Source organism: Spermophilus citellus (genome assembly GCF_964194105.1).
Source record: "Spermophilus citellus genome assembly, chromosome: 18".
NCBI classification, from domain to species: Eukaryota; Metazoa; Chordata; class Mammalia; order Rodentia; family Sciuridae; genus Spermophilus; species Spermophilus citellus.
Window position 1 is genome coordinate 53,308,130 of NC_138200.1, and position 21,117 is coordinate 53,329,246.

General features: G+C 45.9%; 1 protein-coding gene and 1 pseudogene across 2 annotated transcripts in view; both read left to right on the top strand.

Annotated features, from left to right (window-relative positions):
• Window positions 1-558: 558 nt before the first annotated feature.
• CDH1 (cadherin 1) overlaps window positions 559-21,117 on the top strand; it is a 74,613-nt gene continuing 54,054 nt past the window's right edge. The window contains exons 1-2 of the mRNA XM_081274399.1: window positions 559-774; window positions 1,589-1,703. Coding sequence (XP_081130525.1) covers window positions 724-774; window positions 1,589-1,703 — 166 coding nt within the window. The 5' untranslated portion in view covers window positions 559-723. The remainder of the gene's footprint in view (window positions 775-1,588; window positions 1,704-21,117) is intronic.
• Window positions 15,250-15,878, top strand: LOC308637289 (palmitoyl-protein thioesterase 1-like; annotated as a pseudogene). The gene has a single exon. The product of its transcript is annotated as a palmitoyl-protein thioesterase 1-like (transcript).

The following is a 21,117-nucleotide window of genomic DNA, read 5'->3' on the forward strand; positions in this document are numbered from 1 at the left end:
AACGGGCGGGGAGCCACTAGGTCAAGAGCTCAGTGGTAGAGTGCCTCTGGATTCAATCCCCAGCAGAAGCCAAACAACCAACCAACAAACCTAAAAGCTGGGCGTGGTGTCTCATGCCTGTAATCCCAGTGACTGAGGAAGTTGAGGCAGAGGATATCAAGTTCGAGGGCTGCCTGGGCAATCTGGCAAAATAAAACAAAAATAGTTGGGGATGTAGCTCAGTAGTAGAACACCCCAGGTTCAATCCCCAGCATCCCAAAGAAAAAGAGAGAGAAGAAAAAAGGAACCAGATACCAGATAAAGGGTAAAGTGTAAAGCCCTTTCTCATCCCAGGTCTTAGAGTAGGTCACCCTCGGTGCTGGGATTCGAACACCATGCAATAAGAACTCACAGACTACTTTCTACAGACCAGTGTGTCTACAGGTCCCTCTACGCTGGGAGGCGGGTCTGGGGGCGGGTCGTCCGCCCTTTCCGCGGAGAAAGTTGAAGGCTCTGCCGCTCATTGGCTGAAACAGGCAGGTGCGTCCTCAGCCAATCAGCGGCACCGGGGGTGGTGCCTTCGGGCTCACCTGGCGGCTGCAGCGCTGCCCAGCTCAGTGGCTTCGGGAGCCTCCATAGCACCTGTGAGTTCGCGGAAATCCAGCTAGCCTCTAGCTTGGCCCATCCCGGCCTGACCCGACCGCGCCCGGTCCCCGCCTTCGCTCGGCACCCACACGGCCCGCCATGGGCCCTCTGTGCCGCAGCCTCTCTGCGCTCCTGCTGCTGCTGCTGCAGGTAAGTCGAGTACCCGGACTAGAGGGAATACCTTCCGGCCCCATGATCCGCGCTGAGCCCGGAGTCCTTTCCTCTCTCCTGCGGTCCTAGTTTCCCTCTTCCAAGGAAGTTTGGGTCCAAAGGGCCAGAACCGCTTGGAAGCTGCGCGGAGCTCTCGATTCCGCCGAGATGCGACTGGGAGAGGGATGAGGGAGAGCGGGACTTTTCCCTCCCCCTCCTGCCAATACCCTGGTGGGGGGCGCTCCAAGCTGCAAACTCTGGGTACTTACTCCGGGTTGGCCGCTGAATGAATTTGGGGCGGGCTTTGGGGGTGTGAAACAGGATGGAGGTCGGGGTGTGGACAAGGAGAGTCACGGTGCAAGAAAAGGGGAGTCAGATAAAGAAAGGAGCATTAGTAGAAATAAAGGCACCTGCCATGTAAAGAAAGGATGGTAAATAGGAACCAGGGCCCCTTGGGATAAGAAAGAGGGCCAAAGGTGTCAGAGCGCCCTGGGTATGAGGAAGTGGAATCAAGAGCGCTCCCGGTCTAAGGAAAGTGGGGTCGGGAAGAGTAAAGACATCTCCAATGAGATAAAAAAGAAGACGAGAAAGATTGTCAGGAGATGACCCAGTGTCCTCCTCTCCCAGGGGTTCGTGGGGGCTTAGCTGCAGGTTTCGGGATAGGAGAGGATGACGTCGGTGCCTGCCCCGGAGTGGGGGTGCCTCCCACAATCCCTACGCCGGGAGCCAGGGAGAGGCAGCGGGGTTGTTGGTTTCGGTGTGGGCGGGAGGGAACCCCCAAGTCACACGGTTCGGTACTTTTTGTTCACTCCAGGTTTCACCATGGCTCTGCCAGGAGCCGGAGTCCTGCCATCCCGGCTTTAGCGCTGAGAGCTACACGTTCACTGTGTCTCGGCGGCACCTGGAGAGAGGCCGCATCCTGGGCAGAGGTGAGGGCGCACTGCAGGTGTCCCTGGGCTGAGTGAGGAGGGGTAGGGAAGGTGCCTAGAAATTGCACTTCCACACCCCTAGGGTGGAGTGGACAACCCTCCCCTCACTTTCTCAAACACCCCCTTGGAATTTACACAAATGCATGGGTCTAAAATTTTATCGAGGTTGAGGACTGTGGTTGAGCCCTAACTTTATAGGGCTGGAGATGGGCAGGAGCATTTAGAGGACATTAGTATTTCTCATATCCCTGGCCACTGGAGACAGTCTTATCATTTCAGATTGCAAAAACCAGCTGGGTGGGACCGTGGGACAGAAGTATTACCGTTTTATAGATGAGCAAATTGAGGCTCAGAGGGTGACTCCGCTTGCCTAGAGTCATCTGAACAGGAATCTGAATCAGGATCTGATTCCCAGGCACCATTATGCACCATCTAGGGGATGACTGAAGAGCCACCTTTTGGTTTCTAGGGCTGTGGCTTTTGTTAATAGAGATGAAAACATTTTGATACAGGTACTATTTACCTAAAGAATAATGATTCCTTTTTTTTTTTTTTTTTTTTTTAAATAAAAGCACAGTAGCTCTGACTCAGGGGATGGAAATGCATACAAACACCCAATATATTTCAGGACTTATCACTGTGATAATCTAGAGTTTGCTTCTTTCCACTTCACTGTTGGGCAGGCTTGGAAGCAAGTGAAAAGGCTAGTTTCCCTCTGGTTTCACTAATTCCCAGGTGCTTACTTTGTATCAAAAGCACATTCTCTTCCCTCATGATTACTGTTGATTAGGTAGTAATAATAGTAAAAGAAACACTTTTAAAAGAGAAATTTCCCATAGTTCCTCCTGGAGGGAATACTTCCACTGTGTTTATTCTTATAGTCTTTGGCCATGTGAAAAATTCACAGCAATCATGCTGTTGTCTTAAATTTTGGAAGTTGTTCCAACTGTGCATGGTGTGTTTTACAGAGAAATTGCAGTTTGATTGAATAGCCATATTTGCTTTTCTGAGACCCATCTGTGTCTGGAGCTTTCTGTATGATGTTGGGGTAGGTCAGTGATGACTCGTTCACTCTCTACTTGATGTTCTGCCTTGGCTGCCCAAAGAGTAAACTGAGATGTAGGGACAGGGACACTCCAGCCCTGTCTTCTGAATTGCACATTCTAGCAGGTTCCTGAGTATCCCAGGATCCCTTTAGATGCACTGTTGGACATGGGCAGTGAGAGGTGAAAGGGTGTGGGTGGCCTGAGGTGTTCGGATGAGTGTTAATGGGCAGTGAAAACTGGCTTCTGGGAGGAGGCAGTCTTGACCCAGCCTTGTAGATTAGGACAGGGGTTAGAAATGAGAGGCAGGTGTATGTGTGAGCACATGTATGAGGTATGCTGATTGCTTTGTATTCCCATGCCAGTTCCTTTGGTAGTGCATAGGGAGGGTTAGTCTGTTTTTGTCCTATCCCTGGGAATTGAATCCAGGGCTGCTCTATTACTGAGCTATATTCCCGGTCCCTTTTCTTTTTTTTATTTTGAGATAGGGTATTGCTAAGTTGTTGAGGCTGGTCTTGAACTTGTGATCTGCTTGCCTCAGTCTCCTGAGTAGCTGGGATTGTATGCTCCTCCGCACCCAGCTACTACTAGTCTTAGGAGAGTGGAAACCATTCTATTTTGCAAGTGAGGAAACAGGTGAAGACCAATTAATCTGCTGAAGGATCCACAGTTGGTCTTTTTCTCCCTCTTTCCCTTTCTCTTTTTCAATGAGAGAGAGATTTGAAAGATGAACAAATAAGAAGGAAGGTATTAAAGTATTTGGGTGATTAGTGTCCATTGTGAAGTAGACTAAGGACTGAGGTGTTGATGCCCCCCACCCCAAGCAGGTGGTGATGACAGAGATGGTGCTAATTAGGTGAGAGGTGGAGGGTGACCTGGGGCTGGTGGTTTGGTAGAAACACATTCCACAAGCTTCTTGTATGGCTGGTTCCTGGTCCTTTTGTGACTGCAGTCCCCACCCCACTCCACAGTTTTCCTGACTTTTAACTTTTTTTGCCATTCTATACTGTAGGATCTCTTTGTAGCAGTTGAATGTAGGATTGCTCCAGGACAGAAGTCCTTCTGTAAAATCACGCATTTGACTTCAGGAACCAGCTTTGTGATTTTAAAATGTGGTCAGAATTGAGGATGGTGGCCTTGCTGTCTTTAGACAGTCCAGGGAAATAAAGGGACAGAACATTGGCAGCAGGTTTAGACATGGGCTTCGTGAATAATTTGCTGCCCAGGGATTTCAAATAAGGAACCCGTGGCTGAAGTGTCACAAATAGGGTTTTGACTGAACTGAGGGGACTTCTGTATGGTTCGCTGGGGTCATTCGTGTACCCCATGCAATTAACTCCATAATTGAAGTCTTGTGTTAATTCCTTTGTTTTTTTTCTCTGGTTTCTAGAGTGGAGAATGTTTAAAAAACAAACAAACAAAACAAAAAAACCCTTAACTATAAACTGATTCTTTAGAGTTGCTAATTATTTTCCTTTTTCTTAGGACAAACTGGTTTGAGAGACCCAGGATATTAGACAGTTTGGGATCTCAGAGCTATTAGCCTAGTGCACAGTTTTAAGTCGATGTGGGGTGGAATAAAAAGCTGGCAGACTTTTCGATTGATGGTTTTCTTTTGTTTTCTCTAGTTTTGGACAAACAGGGCCCATATTTGGGTTTGAGTGAACTTTAGCTGCTTGATAGATTGATCTAGTTCACAGGTACCCATCTGTGTAGGTTAAACAGATCCATTTCCCCTCTTTTCTGAAAGCTGGTACAAACAACAGCAGGTCCCTTCATTAAAGTGGACTTTAAAAAAGCAAACATGGAAACCTGCTTTGGGATCATTTCATCAGACACCCACTTCTCCACCCCTCAAACTCCTACATGTAACTTCCCCAATTAGTCATGTCTGTGACAAGGACTGATACAGAGATTACAGGGAAAGGAGACCAGTGGGCCTCCCGCCCTTCCCTTTGTGTCTCCAAAGGAGTGGAGGCGGAGAAGTCCGAGGTCCTGTAGGACCATTTAAGGAAGGCTGACTTGCAGCTCCCCACCCCACCCCCTTCTCTGCCAGGTGCTTATGGAAATCCCTGTTTGTCCTCCCGGGCTTTTTATTGGGTTGGGCAAGATTTTTCTTCCGAAATGCTCACCTTGGTGTCTGTTACACAGTCCCTTCCAAGTATAGCCCCAGATAAACCAGAGCCTATGAAGCAATCAGCTCCCCATCTCTTAACAGCTGCCAAAATCCTAAAATCCCCTAGAGGCACCTGTCACAGTCCAGGTTTGGCCTTTAGGGGTGTCCACTGTGTCTCACTTCCATCCCCTTTCAGGGCAGGAGGATGAGAATGAAGTTAGGATAGTCCAGTGAGCAAGTACAGGAAAGATCCAGATTTGAATTTCAGCTACTAGCTATGTGAGTTCAGACGTCACTTCTGTGAAATTCAATTTCCTCATCTATAAATTCATTCTTTTTCATGGTACTAGGTCATGAACCCAGGGTCTCATGCATGCTAGGCAAGCACTCTACCACTGATCTATATCTCCAGCTCTTAATTCATATTTGATAAATAATTAGTTGGCACCAGCTAGGATGGGGGTATCTGGGTATCCACATTTATTTAGTTGACAAATGTGAATGCCTATTTTATGCCAGCATTAGGTAGAGTTGGGGTTACAGTAATGAATAAAGCAGGTAAGACTGAACGTAAATACAGGTGAGAATGAATGTAAAGAAAAAACATATAGGGGCTGGGGATGTGGCTCAAGCGGTATCGCGCTCGCCTGGCATGCGTGCGGCCCGGGTTCGATCCTCAGCACCACGTACAAACAAAGATGTTGTGTCCGCCGAAAACTAAAAAATAAATATTAAAAATTCTCTCTCTCTCTCTCTCTCTCTCTCTCTCTCTCTCTCTCTCTCTCTCTCCTCTCTCTTTAAAAAAAAAGAAAAGAAAATAGAAAAAACATATAGGGGCTGGGGATGTGGCTCAAGTGGTAGTGCGCTCGCCTGGCATGTGTGCGGCCCGGGTTCGATCCTCAGCACCACATACCAACAAAGATGTTGTGTCCGCCAAAAACTGAAAAATAAATATCAAAAGTTCTCTCTCTCTCTCTCTCTCTCTCTCCTCTCTCTTTAAAAAAAAAAAAAACAAAAAACATATAGCAACATGGCAGCTAATAATTTCTTAAGGACATAGAAGGCACTCAGGTAATGAATGTTTTGAGCAAAATGAACGGATGAATGAATAAGTACTCACTACCTTGGCTTATGCTTTTCCTCTCAATCTCTACTCTGTGGCCTCAGATCAGCCCTGGAGCTTGCTTGTAGGTGGGCAGGGAGGAATTGATCTGTTGGAATTCTTAAATGTGCTGTGAGGGCTGTTTGCCCACTCTGTCACTCACTTGCCCTGAGTGTGTCCCTGGGGAGCTGTGCACCCAGTGCTTCCCTCTGAAAGCTGTGGAGGCCAGAGAAGGGAGACCTCCAATCTGAATCCAGAAATGGAAGGGCAGTGAGTCGTTTTTAAGTGTTTTTTCATCTTTGATTAATTAAGAAGAAATCACTGGTCTCCCCATCCCTGTTCATCTCTCTCTCTCTCTTTTTTGTAAGTTACTCTTTTCTATACTGCAGCTTATATTAGTTATGATGTTTCTGCACTTTTTTTTTTCCTTTTCCTTTCTCTCATCTAATTCTAACCCTCCACATCGCCCCAAGGTCCGTGTGGCATCTTCCCCCAATTTAGAAGATTCTTGAGGTAATGCATCTTACCAGGTGAAGGGCATTGATTGGCTAAGACACTCCTCTCTAAGCCTTAGTGCCCTCATCTGTACAGTGGGAATACCCTTACCCATGCCCTACAGTGGTGTGTCAAGTGCTCTATGAATATTAAATATGAGAGTCTCTGGAGTGCTGGGTGCTGTCTGAATTTGAGACTCTCCTATGTTTTATATCCTTGGTTCAAAAGTTCTCCTGAGCTCCCTCTTGCCCAACAAACCAGCCAAACCAGTTTCCTTACCCTCCTGCTTCTGTGTTAAGCAAACACTGCTCTGCAAACAGTGACCAGAGTGCCTTTGTTGGGAAAGGAAATTCTGTGGCAGTTTTTTTATTTGCCACTGTGCAGTGTGCTTGGGCTGGAGTGGGTTTGCCATGAGTTAGGAAGGTTGAATTGGGGTGAGAAGAGGGGGATAAGGAGTCTCTGGTGGTGGGGAAGTCAGAATGGCCTTGAATCTGTCAGCTTCTGCTTGATTTTTTTTTTTTTTTTTTGGACTGGGGATTGAGCTCAGGGTAGCTTAACCATTATGCCATATCTCCAGCCCCTTTAATTTTTTTTAATTTTGAGACAGGGTCTTGCTAAATTGCTGAAGCTGACTTTGAACACATGATCCTCCTACCTCAACCTCCCGAGCTGCTGGGATTATAAGTTTGTGCCCTGTGCCTGGTTCTACTTGAGTTTTAAAAGTGTTTCATAGTACTCATGCTTAAAGATACCTGTCTGTTCTCCCATTGCCAAACATGCTCTGTCCTAGCCCCTGAGACCATAGTTTACTCCTGTGGGTAAGCATCCAGTCACCTGCAGATGATGATTTGCCCTCCTGCAAATTCACTGAGCCATGGTCTCTCTGGGAAGTGGAAATGGGGGAGAGTCGGGTCTGGACTTGACATTTTTAAAAGCTCTCCAGGTGCCTGTGACACATTCATTGCCCTGGACAGTCTTAGGGGATAGGTCAGAGACGTTTGATGAATAATTACCTGGTGCCACCCAGGATATGGGCACTTGGTTGTCTAGTCTGAGGCCAAGGATCTCAGGGCACCTTCAATCAAGGAGGGAGAGAGTTGACCTTGCCATGGAGTGCTCTGGGTGCCAAGTGGATGGGCTAAGAATGGGGGACTCACAGAAGCAGTCAGGGCACCAAAATTTAGAAACAACCCCTTATGGAGATTCCATAAAAATCTCCACTTAAAGGGACCCTTCATGGTCATTTCAATATACTCTGAGAAAGCTGTAAGCAGGAAAATGTTCAGAGAATGGTGGGAGTGGTCAGTTTCACCTGCTGAGACTTGATGAGTAAGAGGGTGTTGGCCAGACACAGAAAGAGAAAGGGATTCTAGGAAAAGGAAGTGGGGTGCCTAATGGCGTGTCTTGGAGTCCAGAGCTAGAGCTGTGCCTTCCTGGACAAGGAGGAGAAGAAGCTGAGGATGAGTGCAGAGCTTATTAAGATCTTGCCAATTTGACAGTGTAGTTAATCCTCATAATGGTCCAAGGCAGGAACTGTCCTTATTCTCTACTCATAGATCCTTATGCACTTTGTATTTTGAGAAATGATCTCACTAAGTTGCCAAGGCAGGCCTTGAACTTAGAATCCATCTCTTGCCATGGTCATTTACCTCTTGACCTTTACTTGAAATAAATGCTAGGTAAACAGTACTTGTCTTCCTTTTTCTCTCTTTTCAACTTTCCGGGAGTCCCAGAAAATCTACCAAAATTTGCATTCAGGACTGGGGAAGGAAGTAGAGACAAACCCCTGTTCTAACTGGGACTTGCTCTAGGTTCTCAGCCAGGAAGAGGATACCCCTCCCAAAAGAAGGAGAAGATGCCCATTCCCCTGTGAGTTCAGATATTACTATTAGGATGTCAGGAGGCCTCCCTGCAAGGGTTGACTCTGTTCCCCATGAGCAAGATCATAAACGGTGGCAGGCACAGGACCTCGAGGGATAATTGGCCATGTCCTAGATAATAATTAGCTGGCTTTGCAATTGGGAGAGCTTGTAATAGCCTAAAGCTTTTCAGATTTATTTTACCAGGGCAAGTTCAAGACCGAGAACATCTGTTTCTGTGGTTTGGCATTCAAACACGCATAGATTTCTTCTCTGTTCCCAAAGGAGATGGTCATAGCAGCCCCTTTCCCTTCTCTCTGTTTCCCGGGTCCCTCCCCTCCCCCAACACAATCTATTCTCCACTCATCAGTCAAAGTGATGGTTTTAAAAATGACCGTTAGAGCTCGTTATGGTGGCGCACATCTGTAATCCCAGCCTGAATTCCTAGTGACTTGGGAGGCTGAGGCAGAAAGATCACAAGTTTGAGGCCAGTCTCAGCAATTTCGTGAGTCCCTCTCTCAAAATAAAAAACAAGAAAGACTGGGAAATAGTTCAGTGATAAAGTGCCCCAGGTTCGATTGCTCATGATTCCCCATTATACACAGAATAGAAATCCTGTCTTTGATTTTTGTGAGTTTTCTGCAATCTCCCCCCACCCCCAGCCTGACTCCTTTACCCTGGATCTCTTTTCCCATCTCCTGCAAGCGTGTTTTGTCCAGCCCCTTTGCTTACAGGCTGAACCTGGCTACACTTCTACTCAGCACCTTTCCACTGGTTATTTCCTGTTTGTGATATCTGCAGAGCTTACTCACTGTGTCCTGCTAGACTCTGCCCCCACCCCCATTCAGTAAGGCCTTTCTTTCACCCCTTTTTGAGATAGTAACCCCTGCCCCAGCTTTCTTTTCACCTCCCTTGTTTTATTTTTTTTTCTAGCACTTTTCACCATCTAACATGCTGTGTGTATTTTGCCAAGTTTTCTCCTGTTCAATGACTATCTCCTCCCTCTAAAATGTATGCTCTAGGAAGCCAGGGATTTTATGGTATAACAGTGCCTGGTACATAATAGGTGCTCAGTAAGTATCTGTTGAATGAATTAATGAGAGTTTCAGAATGTATACTCATGTGTACACATAGTGATCTTCTGTTTTTAGATAACATTTCTCTGTGGTGGGTTTCTTTTTGTTTTGTTTTAAGATGGGCTTTCTTATTAAAAGCCAAGGAAAAGCACATGAGCATATGGGGAAGACGGGATGCTCTCAGGGCATGGGCTTCTGTATGGCACTCCCCAGTGTCTCCAAGCCCTGCACACCCCAGTGTAACCTTACCTAATTGTCGTGTCACAAAACAGCTTGCAGTCTGGAGTCTAAAGGTCAGATGAGCCATTTCTACCCCACACTTCTGGGTGTAAGGAAGCACCAGATCAAAATCTCAACAGATACCTGATCCTCCCAGGCCACTTGTTCACTTTCCTGTTGTCAGGCAACACCTTCCTTGAACAAGGCTTCCAGGTATATCCAGAACCTTCCACCTGCTCTCTCCTTTAGCCTGCAGCCCATTAATTGTTCAAGACCTGGTCTACTTCTAATTCTTGGCAGTACAGAAGAGCCTGGAAGGTCCTTGGTAAAATATCTAAAAACTCAAAAAGACAAAAATTTAAGGCTAACTTAATGAGAGAGTAGTCAGGATAAAAATCTCCTAGCTCCAAAACCCATCCACTGGATATTGATTGACCCATTGAGAGGAAGCTGTAGGGCAAATTTCTAAATTCTTTTGTAAGATATGTCACTTTCTGGAAGATAATTGCCTAATGAGTAGAGTCGCCAGAGTTAGCAAATAAAAATATAAGATACTCAGTTACTTTTGAATTTCAAATAAACAGTGGCCAAGTTTTAGTATAAGTAATATAAGTATATCCCACACTGGGCATAGTGGTGAATACCTGTAGTCCCAGTGACTGGGGAAGCTGAGTCAGGAGAGTTGCAAGTTCAAGGTCAGCTTTAGCAATTTAGTGAGACCTATCTCAAAAGGAAAAAAAAAAAGACCTGAGGATGTAGCTCAGTGGTAAAGTACCCCTGGGTTCAATCCCCAGTACCACTCCCTCACTTTCCCCCACACAAAATAGTACATCCTCCATGATATTTAAGGCATGCTTAACCAGAAAAAGACTTGTCTTGGGGATAGGAGTTTAGCTCAGTGGCAGCATAGTAGAATAGAATGCTCCAGAAAGTGAGGCCCAGGTTTCAATTGCCTTCAGCAGCAGGAAAAAAAAAAAAAAAGTGCTAGATCTCTTCTGATTGTAAGCCACAATGTATTGACTAGTACTTATGTGTTGTTCTTCATGTCTCATGACAGCCCCATGAGAACTGACAGTTGTAGACAGCATGGGTCACGCAACCAGTAAGTGGGTCTGTGGTCAGTCAGGTGAAGAGATGGATGATTTCTGCTCTGAAGATCTCAGAGGGAGAGAAGTTCCTCCAAACGACAGGGGCATTTGCTTGTCTATTCCCAGAACAAATTGACCTTGAGCACTGTCCTGTACTGTGCTAGGCATTGGGGATCCAGAAAGGTTCAAGCAGATAAGAAGCCCTGCTGGAGCATCACTTCCAATTAAGAAGACAAAGAGGAGACAGACAGATGGTGATCTATGGAAGGAAAAATATTACAGGAGGAAGGATGATCAAGGCTAAGTGTGGGTGGGGTGAAGAGGTTTGGGGGAACGTCATCCCTAAGAGGAATGGTGTTTGTGTAAAGATCTAAAGAAGTGAGGTGCTCAGTCAATGTTAGAATTAGACTCAGTCTTATAGGAACTGACACTCCCATTTTTTCCCAGTCCATCTTGGTAGCATTTGCTAGAGGAACAATCCTGAGGCTAATTGCCACCACATCTTCTTTAAAGGGTATCAGATTCAAACCAGGATTTAACGCTCTTTTCAAGCCACCCCGCCCCTTGGCGTGTTGCCCAAGAGGAATGTGGCTCTCCTCTAGTTTTCCCAAGCTTCTCATGGCAGGAGGATGAGGTGGTCTATCGAGACCTCTTGGGCAGAGATTGTCTTCTTCCATTTACTTATCTACCAGCTCCTTAGGAAGAAGCCAGTATGAGCACTCTGAAAGACTGCAGACTTCCTCCCCCACAAATTCCTCGCCACAATTGTGTAGGAGTGTTTGAAAAGGGAACAAGATGACCAACTTGTTGGAAAAGTTGTGGCTTTTCTATCAGAAAACGTCACCTCTTGAATCATAGGTGGGACAAATAAACCAAGTGCTTCTTGACAGGTGGGGCAGGGCCCTGAGTCACCACGGTGGAGAGGCCTCTCCTGGGAAGGTCATTCTATTTCAAAGGTTGAATCAACCATGACATCACCCTTCAGGGTAATAGGTACTTCAGGTGCCAGCACTTACTCATTTGTCCCTGGGAGATACTGGCCCTAGGTCTCTTTCCTCCTAGCTTCTTCTAAGGGTTTCGAGAGATAACTGAGTTCAGAGGTGGCTTGGTGAAGTTCACACGAAGGTTTCATTGCCATCCCAACCAACTTCCAGGCTTGCGATGGTGACTAAACTTTCTGGAGAAATAATCTGTGGGTGTACTTCCTATACCTTGTGCTTTCTCGTTTTAAGTCTGTATTTACCAAGAAATCTTCCAGACTGGGCATAGTAGATGAGGCCTCTATAATCACATGGACTCTAATCCCAGTGATTTGGGAAGGCTGAGGTGGTGAGGATTGCCAATTTGAGACCAGCCTGGCCATTAGAAAGACCTTGTCTCAAAATAAAAAGCAAGCTGAGCCTGGTGGCACATGCCTGTAATCCTAGTCGCTTGTGAGGCTGAGGCAGGAGGATTGCAAGTTCAAACCCAGCTTCAGCAACAGTGAGGCCCTGAGCAATGCAGTGAGACCCTGTCTCTAAATAAAATATAAAATAGGGCTGGAGATGTGGCTCAGTGGTCTAGTGCCCCTGATTCCAATCCCCCGTACCAAAAATAAAGTAAAAAACAAACAGGTGGAGATTTTGCTCAGTGGTAGTGTCTCTGGGTGGGTCAATTCCTCTAAAAAAGAAATCCTCTCACCCTATAATCCCAGCTACTAGCTAATTGGAGGCCAAGGCTCAGGTTGAGACTGAGACAGAAAGAAAGAAATCCTCTTCTACACCTTTGAAGGTGGGAGTTTCAGGGCTTGTCACATGGTCTTTGATTTTGAAACTTTAAATTGTGCTGATTTTTCTTTGGACTTTGGAATTTAGTTATGGTTTCTTGTTTTCATTTCTTCTTTCTGCTAATCCTCTCACCTGAACCATGGGAGTATTTAAGACTTAAGGAATCAGATACCTGGCAGCCTGTTCAACCAAAGAAACTGCTGTCACTTGCCAGGTGTGGGGTTTTATTTCTGGTTTCAAAGGAGATTTAATGTCAAGGTTGTGACTTTCAGGATGAGTCTCTCAGCCTACTTCAGAGAGCAAGGATAAACCAGGAAGGGTGGTCTGAGTAGCTGGATTCCAATCCCTTTGACCTTGAATAAGTTACTTAACCCTTTTTTGCTTCTGTCCCCTCACCTGAAAAAAGGGAATAAACATGATTCCTATCTCAGGGTTACAGGGAGGATCTGATGAGTTAGCATCTAGAAAGTGCTCCCAGTACATAGCAAACATTCCTTAAAGAGTTTTTTTTTTTTCTTTTTTGGTCCTGGGGATTGACACCAGGACCTGGAGCTTATATCCCTAGCCCTTTTTGATATAAGATCTCACTGAGTTGCTGATATTGGCCTTGAACTTGTGATCCTCCTACTTCATCTTCCCAATTTGCTGGGATTACAAGTGTACAATCATTTTGCTTGGCAAAACCCCAGTTTTGATTATTAGATGCTTCTGCTTTTGATTTCTGTAGAAGGAATTAAAAGTGTATAAATGATAGGGCTGGGGATGTGGCTCAAGCGGTAGCGCGCTTGCCTGGCATGCGTGCGGCCAGGGTTCGATCCTCAGCACCACATACAAACAAAGATGTTGTGTCTGCCGATAACTAAAGAATAAATATTAAAAAAAAAATTCTCTCTCTCTCTCTCTCTCTCTCTCTCTCCCCCCCCTCTTTAAAAAAATAAAAAAATAAATAAATAAATAAATGATAAAAGACCGAAGGAGTCAGAGAGAAGGATTAAAGATGAAGCAGAGGTACCTTCCTTTGCTGCATGACCTCCCCAAATCCAAGACATCCCTTTTGGTCTAGCACCCATTCAAGGGCAGATTGTGTTACCAGCTGAGCATGCCATTGTGTAGCCAATCTATGTCAATTTATCATCACCACCTATGTGGCTGAACCATCCTATGAAATTAATTATAGTGTTGTGTCCATTTTACAGAGGGGGATATTGGGCCTCAGATAAAGTTGTCGACTTGCCTAAGGCCTCAAAGCAAGGAGTTGGCAGGCAAGGATTTGAACCCAGATCTGCTGACCCCAAAGCTTATGCCACCAGCTTCATACCTCTACCTGACTGGTGCTTTTCTGGAGAATTCCCATTGCCCAAGTACCAGTGTTTCTTGAATTAGAATTGTAGATTCTTATGTCCCCCCCCCCCCCACACACACACACAATGTATAACACAGAGGATAACATATTATACACAGTTATATACCTCATTTTCTTCACTCAGTAATTAGAGATTGTCTTAGATGGTTAGAGATGGTCTGCAATGTTTTTCTATTCCTTTTTTCTTTCTTTGGTGGTGGGGATAGAATCCAGGGTCTCTCACTAGAAAAGTATCCCACCCCCCTCCTCAAGAACATATTAGATCCTAAGGGCAAGAAGGTCTGCAGATATGGTGGTTTCTTAGCCCCTGGGGGAGTTATTGATGGCAGGGAATAGATTTCTCCCACAACCAGTCCTGGGCAGTGGGAGATTACTAGATCTCAGAGTTTGCTGAGGCATGTAATAGGGTGAGGATTAGTACCAATCCCACAGGCAGTTTCTCTCACCAACATTATTGAGTTTATTCTTGCTCAGACTCCCACCGTGCATGTCAACAGTTCAGTGATCCTGTTCTTTCCCCACCTCCCGGGATCCTTTAAGCCTTCAGTAGACCAAGAGTTCTTTGGATGACTGACTGTCCAGCCACCTTTGCTGCTGGCCTTTTGAGAAAGCTGAGAGCCAATTAAGATGCTTTTAAATACTTGTAAAGGGTATCATGTGGTCCCAAGGAGAATGGAATGAAAGGAAATGGGGCAGAAATAGCAGCAGGAGGAACTCAGTAAGACTTTGAGAGGAGGTTGATGGATTGGGTATGCATTATCTGAATACTGACAGCACCTTTCCCCATTTTGACTTCTAAAGCACTTGGGGTCACACCAGAATCATGTCTCCTACCTCACCTCAACGGCTGCAGCAGCCAAAGAATAAATGTCAAGGTCTTTGTAGACCTCATCATCCTCTCTCTAAAGGAAGATTTAGAATTATCTCAAACTAAGTTCATAGAGAAAGTGTGTTTTTAAAAAGCCAATCTTCCACAGTGGCACACATTTTGTAAAAAGAACTTGAAATGTAAATACTGTGTTTGTGCTGTAAGAGTTATGTATTTCAACAACAACAAAAAGCCAATCTTGTCTGCCGCGGTGGCGCATGCCTATAATCCCAGCAGCTCAGGAGGCTGAGGCAGGAGAATCTCGAGTTCAAAGCCAGCCTCAGCAATGGCAAAGCACTAAGCAACTCAGTGAGACCCTGTCTCTAAATAAAATACAAAATAGGGCTGGGGATGTGGCTCAGTGGCTGAGTGCCCCTGAGTTTAATCCCTGGTAACCCCCCCCCAAAAAAAAAAAGCCATTATTTGGGGTCATAGTTAAGAGAGGCCTGAAGAATTGCCTCTTTTTGAGAACCTGCACAGCCTGTGGCCTGCCTGGCCCCTGCCAGAGTGTGGTTCCGGCACCCCGTGCCCGCGGTCATGTGACAACCAAGATGACAGCACCCAGCTCCTTGTGGCTCCTGGCTGTCGCCCTGCTACCCTGGTCCTGCGCTGCCCGGGCGCTGGGGCATCTCAAGCAGCCAGCACCGCTGCCACTGGTGATCTGGCATGGGATGGGTGTTTTTGGACTCCCTTGATGCCCAGGAGCTCTCACATCTGTGACTTTATCAGAAAAATACTGAATGTTGGGGCTTACTCCAAAGCTGTTAAGAACGCCTGGTGCAAGGAGAACATTGGCATGATCCCATAAAGGAGGATGTGTACCGCAACCACAGCATCTTCTTGGCAGATATAAATCAGGAGTGGAGTGTCAATGAGGCCTACAAAAAAAAAAAAAAAAACCCTCATGACCCTGAAGACATTTGTGATGAAATTCCTCAATGATTCCATTGTGGACCCTGTAGCTTCTGAGTGGTTTGGATTTTATAGAAGTGGCCAAGCCAAGGAAACCATTCCCTTACAACAGACAACTCTGTACATACAGGACCTCCTGGGGCTAAAGGAAATGGACAAAGCTGGACAGCTGGTGTTTCTGGCTATAGAAGGGGACCATCTTCAACTGTCTGAAGAATGGTTTTATTATGCCCACATCATACCCTTCCTTAAATGAAGCTCTTGCAGTTCACAACAGAGCTCAGGGAGTCCCTAGCTCTCCCAAACTACATGGAACACTTTTCTTCATGCCCAACCCCGAGCTCAGATCCAGCCTGCAACTAATCCTTCTCTCTCGTTATCATCTAAAATGCCTTACTTGGAATGATCTAAGATCAGAATCTTATCCTTTGCTGCCTCCTATCACCATATGGTGTTAAATTCAAGTTTAATCAGCTAATAACCATGGAGATTGTTTTACAACCTTATGATGTGGTCAAGCTCAGTCTTAGGAAAGGGAGTCTGCTGCAGATTGATGCCAGAATTGTGTGGACACAGGTGACTGAACAAACTAAAGCAGTAGAGATTCTGAAGGCAATATCTAGCCACATTCAAGCAAGTAGAAGGCTGTCACCCAGGCCTGAGGTGCTCATATAAATACTTTGTATTGCTGGTGAAGAATTAACTAGTGCTTGGAAAAGTATTGCTTGATAAGGCTGCTTTCCTCTTTTAAATATGTTGCCTTCTGCGGTATTTAGCAATTACTAGATAGGTTCCACTGGTCTTCCATTTTGCCTCTATAAAATCTCTTTTTGCTGGGTACCACTGTGCATGCCTGTAATCCCAGAGGCTCATGAGGCTGAGGCAGGAGAATTGTGAGTTCAAAGCCAGCCTCAGTAATTTAGTGAGATCTTATCTCTAAATAAAATATAAAAAGGGCTGAGGGTGACCTCTCAGAGGTTAAGCGCCCCTGGGTTCAGATCCTGGTACCAAAAAACAAACAAACAAAAACCGAATTGTCTAGTTTCTTAGTTTGTTCATGACTAGGTAGGTTCAATGAAGGCAGGGGTCTGGGCTAGAGTCACATAGTGGTAGGGGTCAGAACTAGAATAATAATATTGTCATCAAATAATACCTACAGTGTTCATTGCATCTGCATATTGGTTCTCAACTAAGTGTTCATGTATGATCCTCTTTTTTTAAATCCTTGCACCCACTCATTTTGGGATAATGAATAGAAGCTTCTAGATGGATCTTACTCCAAGATCCTGCTGCTAGTGGACCTTGGTGGAAAATCTGTGTCTCAGCTTCACTCCTCCCTGTGCTTAGAGGCTCGCTTTCTGAGAAAGTAACCTAGAAAGTAACCTCAAGGTCCAGTCATGCAGCACCCCTCCCCACTGTCCTTTTTCTTTCTTTGGTACTGGGGATTGAACCCAGGGGTACTTTATTTACCACTGAGCGATAATACCAACCCCCCCCCCCCTTTTTGTGGTGCTGGGGATCTAACACAGGGCCTTGTGCTTGTGAGGCAAGCACTCCATCAACTGAGCTATATCACCAACCCTCTTTTTTTTTTTTTTTTTTAGGTACCGGGGATTGAACCCAGGGGCACTTGACCATTGAGCCTTATTTTGTATTTTATTTAGAGACAGGGTTTCACTGAGTTGCTTAAGGCTGGTTTTGAACTTGCCTGATTCTCCTGTCTCAGTCTCCCAAGCTGCTGGGATTCCCACGCCTGGCTATCACCTACCCTTTTTATGTTTTATTTTGAGGCAGGGTCTTGCTAAATTGCTGAGGCTAGCCTCAATTGGGATCTTCCTGTCTCAGTCTCCCTTATCACTGGGATCACCAAGCATATGCCACCAAGCCCTGGAGCCCTCAGCCCTTTCCTGGTTCTAGTCCTTAGGGTAATTTAAGGCCCAAGTTCCTGTCCCGCTCTTTTGCAACCCTGAATTAAAGGGTGTTATTGGGCCCATTGGGCCCAATTCAAAATCTGAATGACTGGCTGGGGACTTCAGTTTACAAGCAGCCATTCCTTTTAATTATTATTATTTTTCTTTTCCAAACTACCAACTAAGGGTTTTCATGATCACTTTGATGGGAGTGGGAGGTGGGGTGAAAGATAAACCAGTTAATTCTAAAATTACCATAAAGGGAATCTGAGGAAATTTTTTTTTTTTGTACTGATAATTGAACCCAGGAGTGTTTTACCACTGAGCTACATCCCCAACCTTTTTTATTTTTTATTTTGAGACAGGGTCTCCATAAAGCTTAAATAAGTTCTGTAAGTGAAACCTGAATCATGGTAGCCAGGGGCAGTGACTTTCATCTTTACTCCCAGCTGCTGGCAGGCTGAGGCAGGAAGATCAGGAGTTCAAAGTCAGCCTGGGCAACATGGTGAGACGCCATCCCAAGGGTGGAGGAATGTATATGATCACTAAAGCCTGAATAATGATCGGAAATAGAAAATTCAAGTGCTTTCCAAAATGCCGTCTCAGCTGGCCTATGTTAACAATTCAGTGTGAATCCTGTGACATTTTCCTGTGCACTTATAGAATTTGTAGGGTTTTTTTTTCTTTTTTACTTGAAATTTTCCATAAATGGAAATATGAATTGGTCATGAACCAGTCTCCTGCCCCTCCTTTACAACATGACCTGGAAAAAAAGTTTGTCAATCTGTAGAACTTTCCCCTCATTTTTCTTTCACCTGAGAAACACATTTCACACCACAGACTACCACAAGTGCTTTCTTTTTAGCACAGCAACTGAGTGCCTACTGTGTGCTTTGAGTCCATCACAGCAAGCCTTCCCTTGTCCCAGGGGGTTAGAGATTGTTCTGGGTGGTAGAAAATGCTGAGCCGCCAAGTTATCAGACAATAGGCACATTCAGAATCCAGGTGGGGTGAGACCTGTGTGGGCTGCAGCAGCTGGCAAGCCTCTGAGGGGAGGCAGCAGCTGGGCCTGGGGTGTGGGGTGCCTTGTGAGCCAGCAAGGGGAGGAGGCAGCCTCTGTTGTTGGTGGAGAGGGGGATGCTATAAGCCAAGGCAGAAGGGAGGGACCTCATGCAGATTCTGGAGGCCAGGAATATGAAAAGGGAGTGTTTAGGTACTGACTCAGTACTTTAGGTGAAAGGGGCATTCAGACTATGGAGTCACCACAGGAAGTGAGGGGGTTGGGGGGACACTTCCTCTTTACCTTTTGCCCTTCACTTCTGACCTCAGGTCTGATAGACCTTATGAGGTCACTAATGTGGCTGTTTGGGTGGGGCTTGTTGGCAGGGATATGAGCAAGCCTAGAGAACCTGGAGAACTGGAGTGGCAGGTCCTTTCCCTCTCCCTGCCCTGGGGCTGCCCCCATCCAGAGTGGGCTGCACTGTCCAATGTATATTCATTCATTCAGTGATGATGGAGAGCTGTATAGGCCCAGCTGTGTTGTGAGGCTGGGAAGACAGCAGAGAACCCTGTGCTGGAGTTTGTATTCTAACCTGTTCCAGAGAACAGGCAGTAATGTGTAAAACATTTAGGGTGTTGGTAACAAATGTTTGGGAAAAATGAATCTGTTGAGGAACTGCTGGGGAGCATTGGAGTCTTCTGAGAAGGCCTCACTGATGGGACCCTTTGAACAAAGACCCAGAAGAGGGGAAGGATTAGACCACGTGGCTTTAGAGTGAAGAGTATTCTAGACCAAACAGTCAGGGCATAGCCTCTAAAAAGTAGAGCTGGAAGGCCACTGTGCATGGACTTGGGTCATCCAGGGGCAGGAGGTGGCAAGAGAAAGGAGGGGGACAGCACCTTGCATAGATAGGCTTGCTTTCATCACCAGGACTTTGTCTTTCCCCTCCCTTCTCATCTCCCAGTGGATAGTGGAGTTTGATGGTTAATAGTTTGAACACTGGCTCCTGACTGCTCAGGGTCCCAGCTGAGCAGAGGGCCCTCTCCCTGATCCACTTGTCCCAAGGTGGGGCCCCTGCCTCCTGTTGGCACATTCTGTGCTTGCTAGCAGTCCTTCCTTGTGCTGTCCGTCTGGCTTCCCCAAGGGGCTGAGTCAGGACACTTCCTACCCTCTGTCCCTCTCCTGTTTAAGGATCAGTGGTCTTCTTATCCTAGCACAGTGCCTGGTGTGTCGGTGTGTTGTTGGCACTATTCAATGAGTAGTTGATAAGGGCCTGAGATGTGACAGCAGAGTCCCCAGGGACAGGATGGACTATCTCCATTTTGGGGGACTTTTGAGAGCAGTATAATGAGTGAAGAGGAAGCTAGATTCCTAAAACTCCTTTATTTTTTTTCCCCAGATTTGCCCTTCCTCTTCTCAACACACACACACACACACACACACACACACACACACACACTCATGCACATTTGGTTGCCATCTTTCTGGCATCCTTTTGAACAGTAATGTGAGCTTTACAAGTTTTGTTGTTCTTCCCATTGCCCTCCCCCCCCAAAAAAAAAATGTAGAAAGCAGCTTACAGTGGTCCCTTCCTCTGCTTTTTACATTGAGGGGGTGGAAATCATAGTGAGAGCTACTACTGTATTTAGTACTTAGCACCATCTGGCTCTGAAGCCAAAACTTCAAATCACCCTTTTGGATCCCACCCTATGCCCCACCTGTTTCCCAGGCCCCGGGGACACTGGGGAAGAAAGTCAGTGAAAATCCCCCACCCCCATGCCCTGAATAGAATCTACATTACAGTGGGGAGTGAAATGGGGAGGTCTAGAACCCTCAGCAGATTAAGTAGAGTTTTTGGTGGTCCTCCTGGGGTCCAAAAGCCAAACACAGCAGGGGAAACCACAACAGGGGTCTTGGGGTAGGAGTTCACCTCGAATTCCTTAGTTGCCACAGTCCTTTGACTCCACCCTCATTCCCATTTTACAAGTAGAGAGACTGAGGGTTAAAGAGGGGAACCACTGGCATTGCTGAGGGTCCTTAAGTGGCTGGAGGAGAAAACCCAGAGGAGCACGGAGAGACACTGAAGATAGTGGGACCTGGAAGTGGAGGAGGGAAGGGAAAGCCACCTGCCCTTCCCTTTTGGCTCCTTTTGAAATGCTGATTAGTTAATTAGCAACTGTTTGGGGACCTTTAGCCTAATATTTCAACCCTGTCATTCTGGGAAGCAATTGTCTAACTTTAATGTGCCTTAACCCTGTTAGCCTATAATCTCAGCAATTTAGCAAGATTCTGCCTCATAAAAAATAAAAAGGGCTGGGAATGTAGTTTGGTGGTAGAAAACTCCTGAGTTCAATTCCTCAACATCACACACACACACACACACACACACACACACACACACTTTAGTAACTAATTAAAACCAATGGCCATCGCTTCATCCAATTCTTCATTCTGATTTATAAATCTAGGGTCGGTTCTAGGATTCTACATTTAAAAGTCTTAAGCTTGGATTGGAGGTTCTTGGATCCCATTTGAAAGACAAACCAGACCAGAGCAGCAGTTCCTAAACCTGGGCTAGAGTGTGATCCACCCAAAGC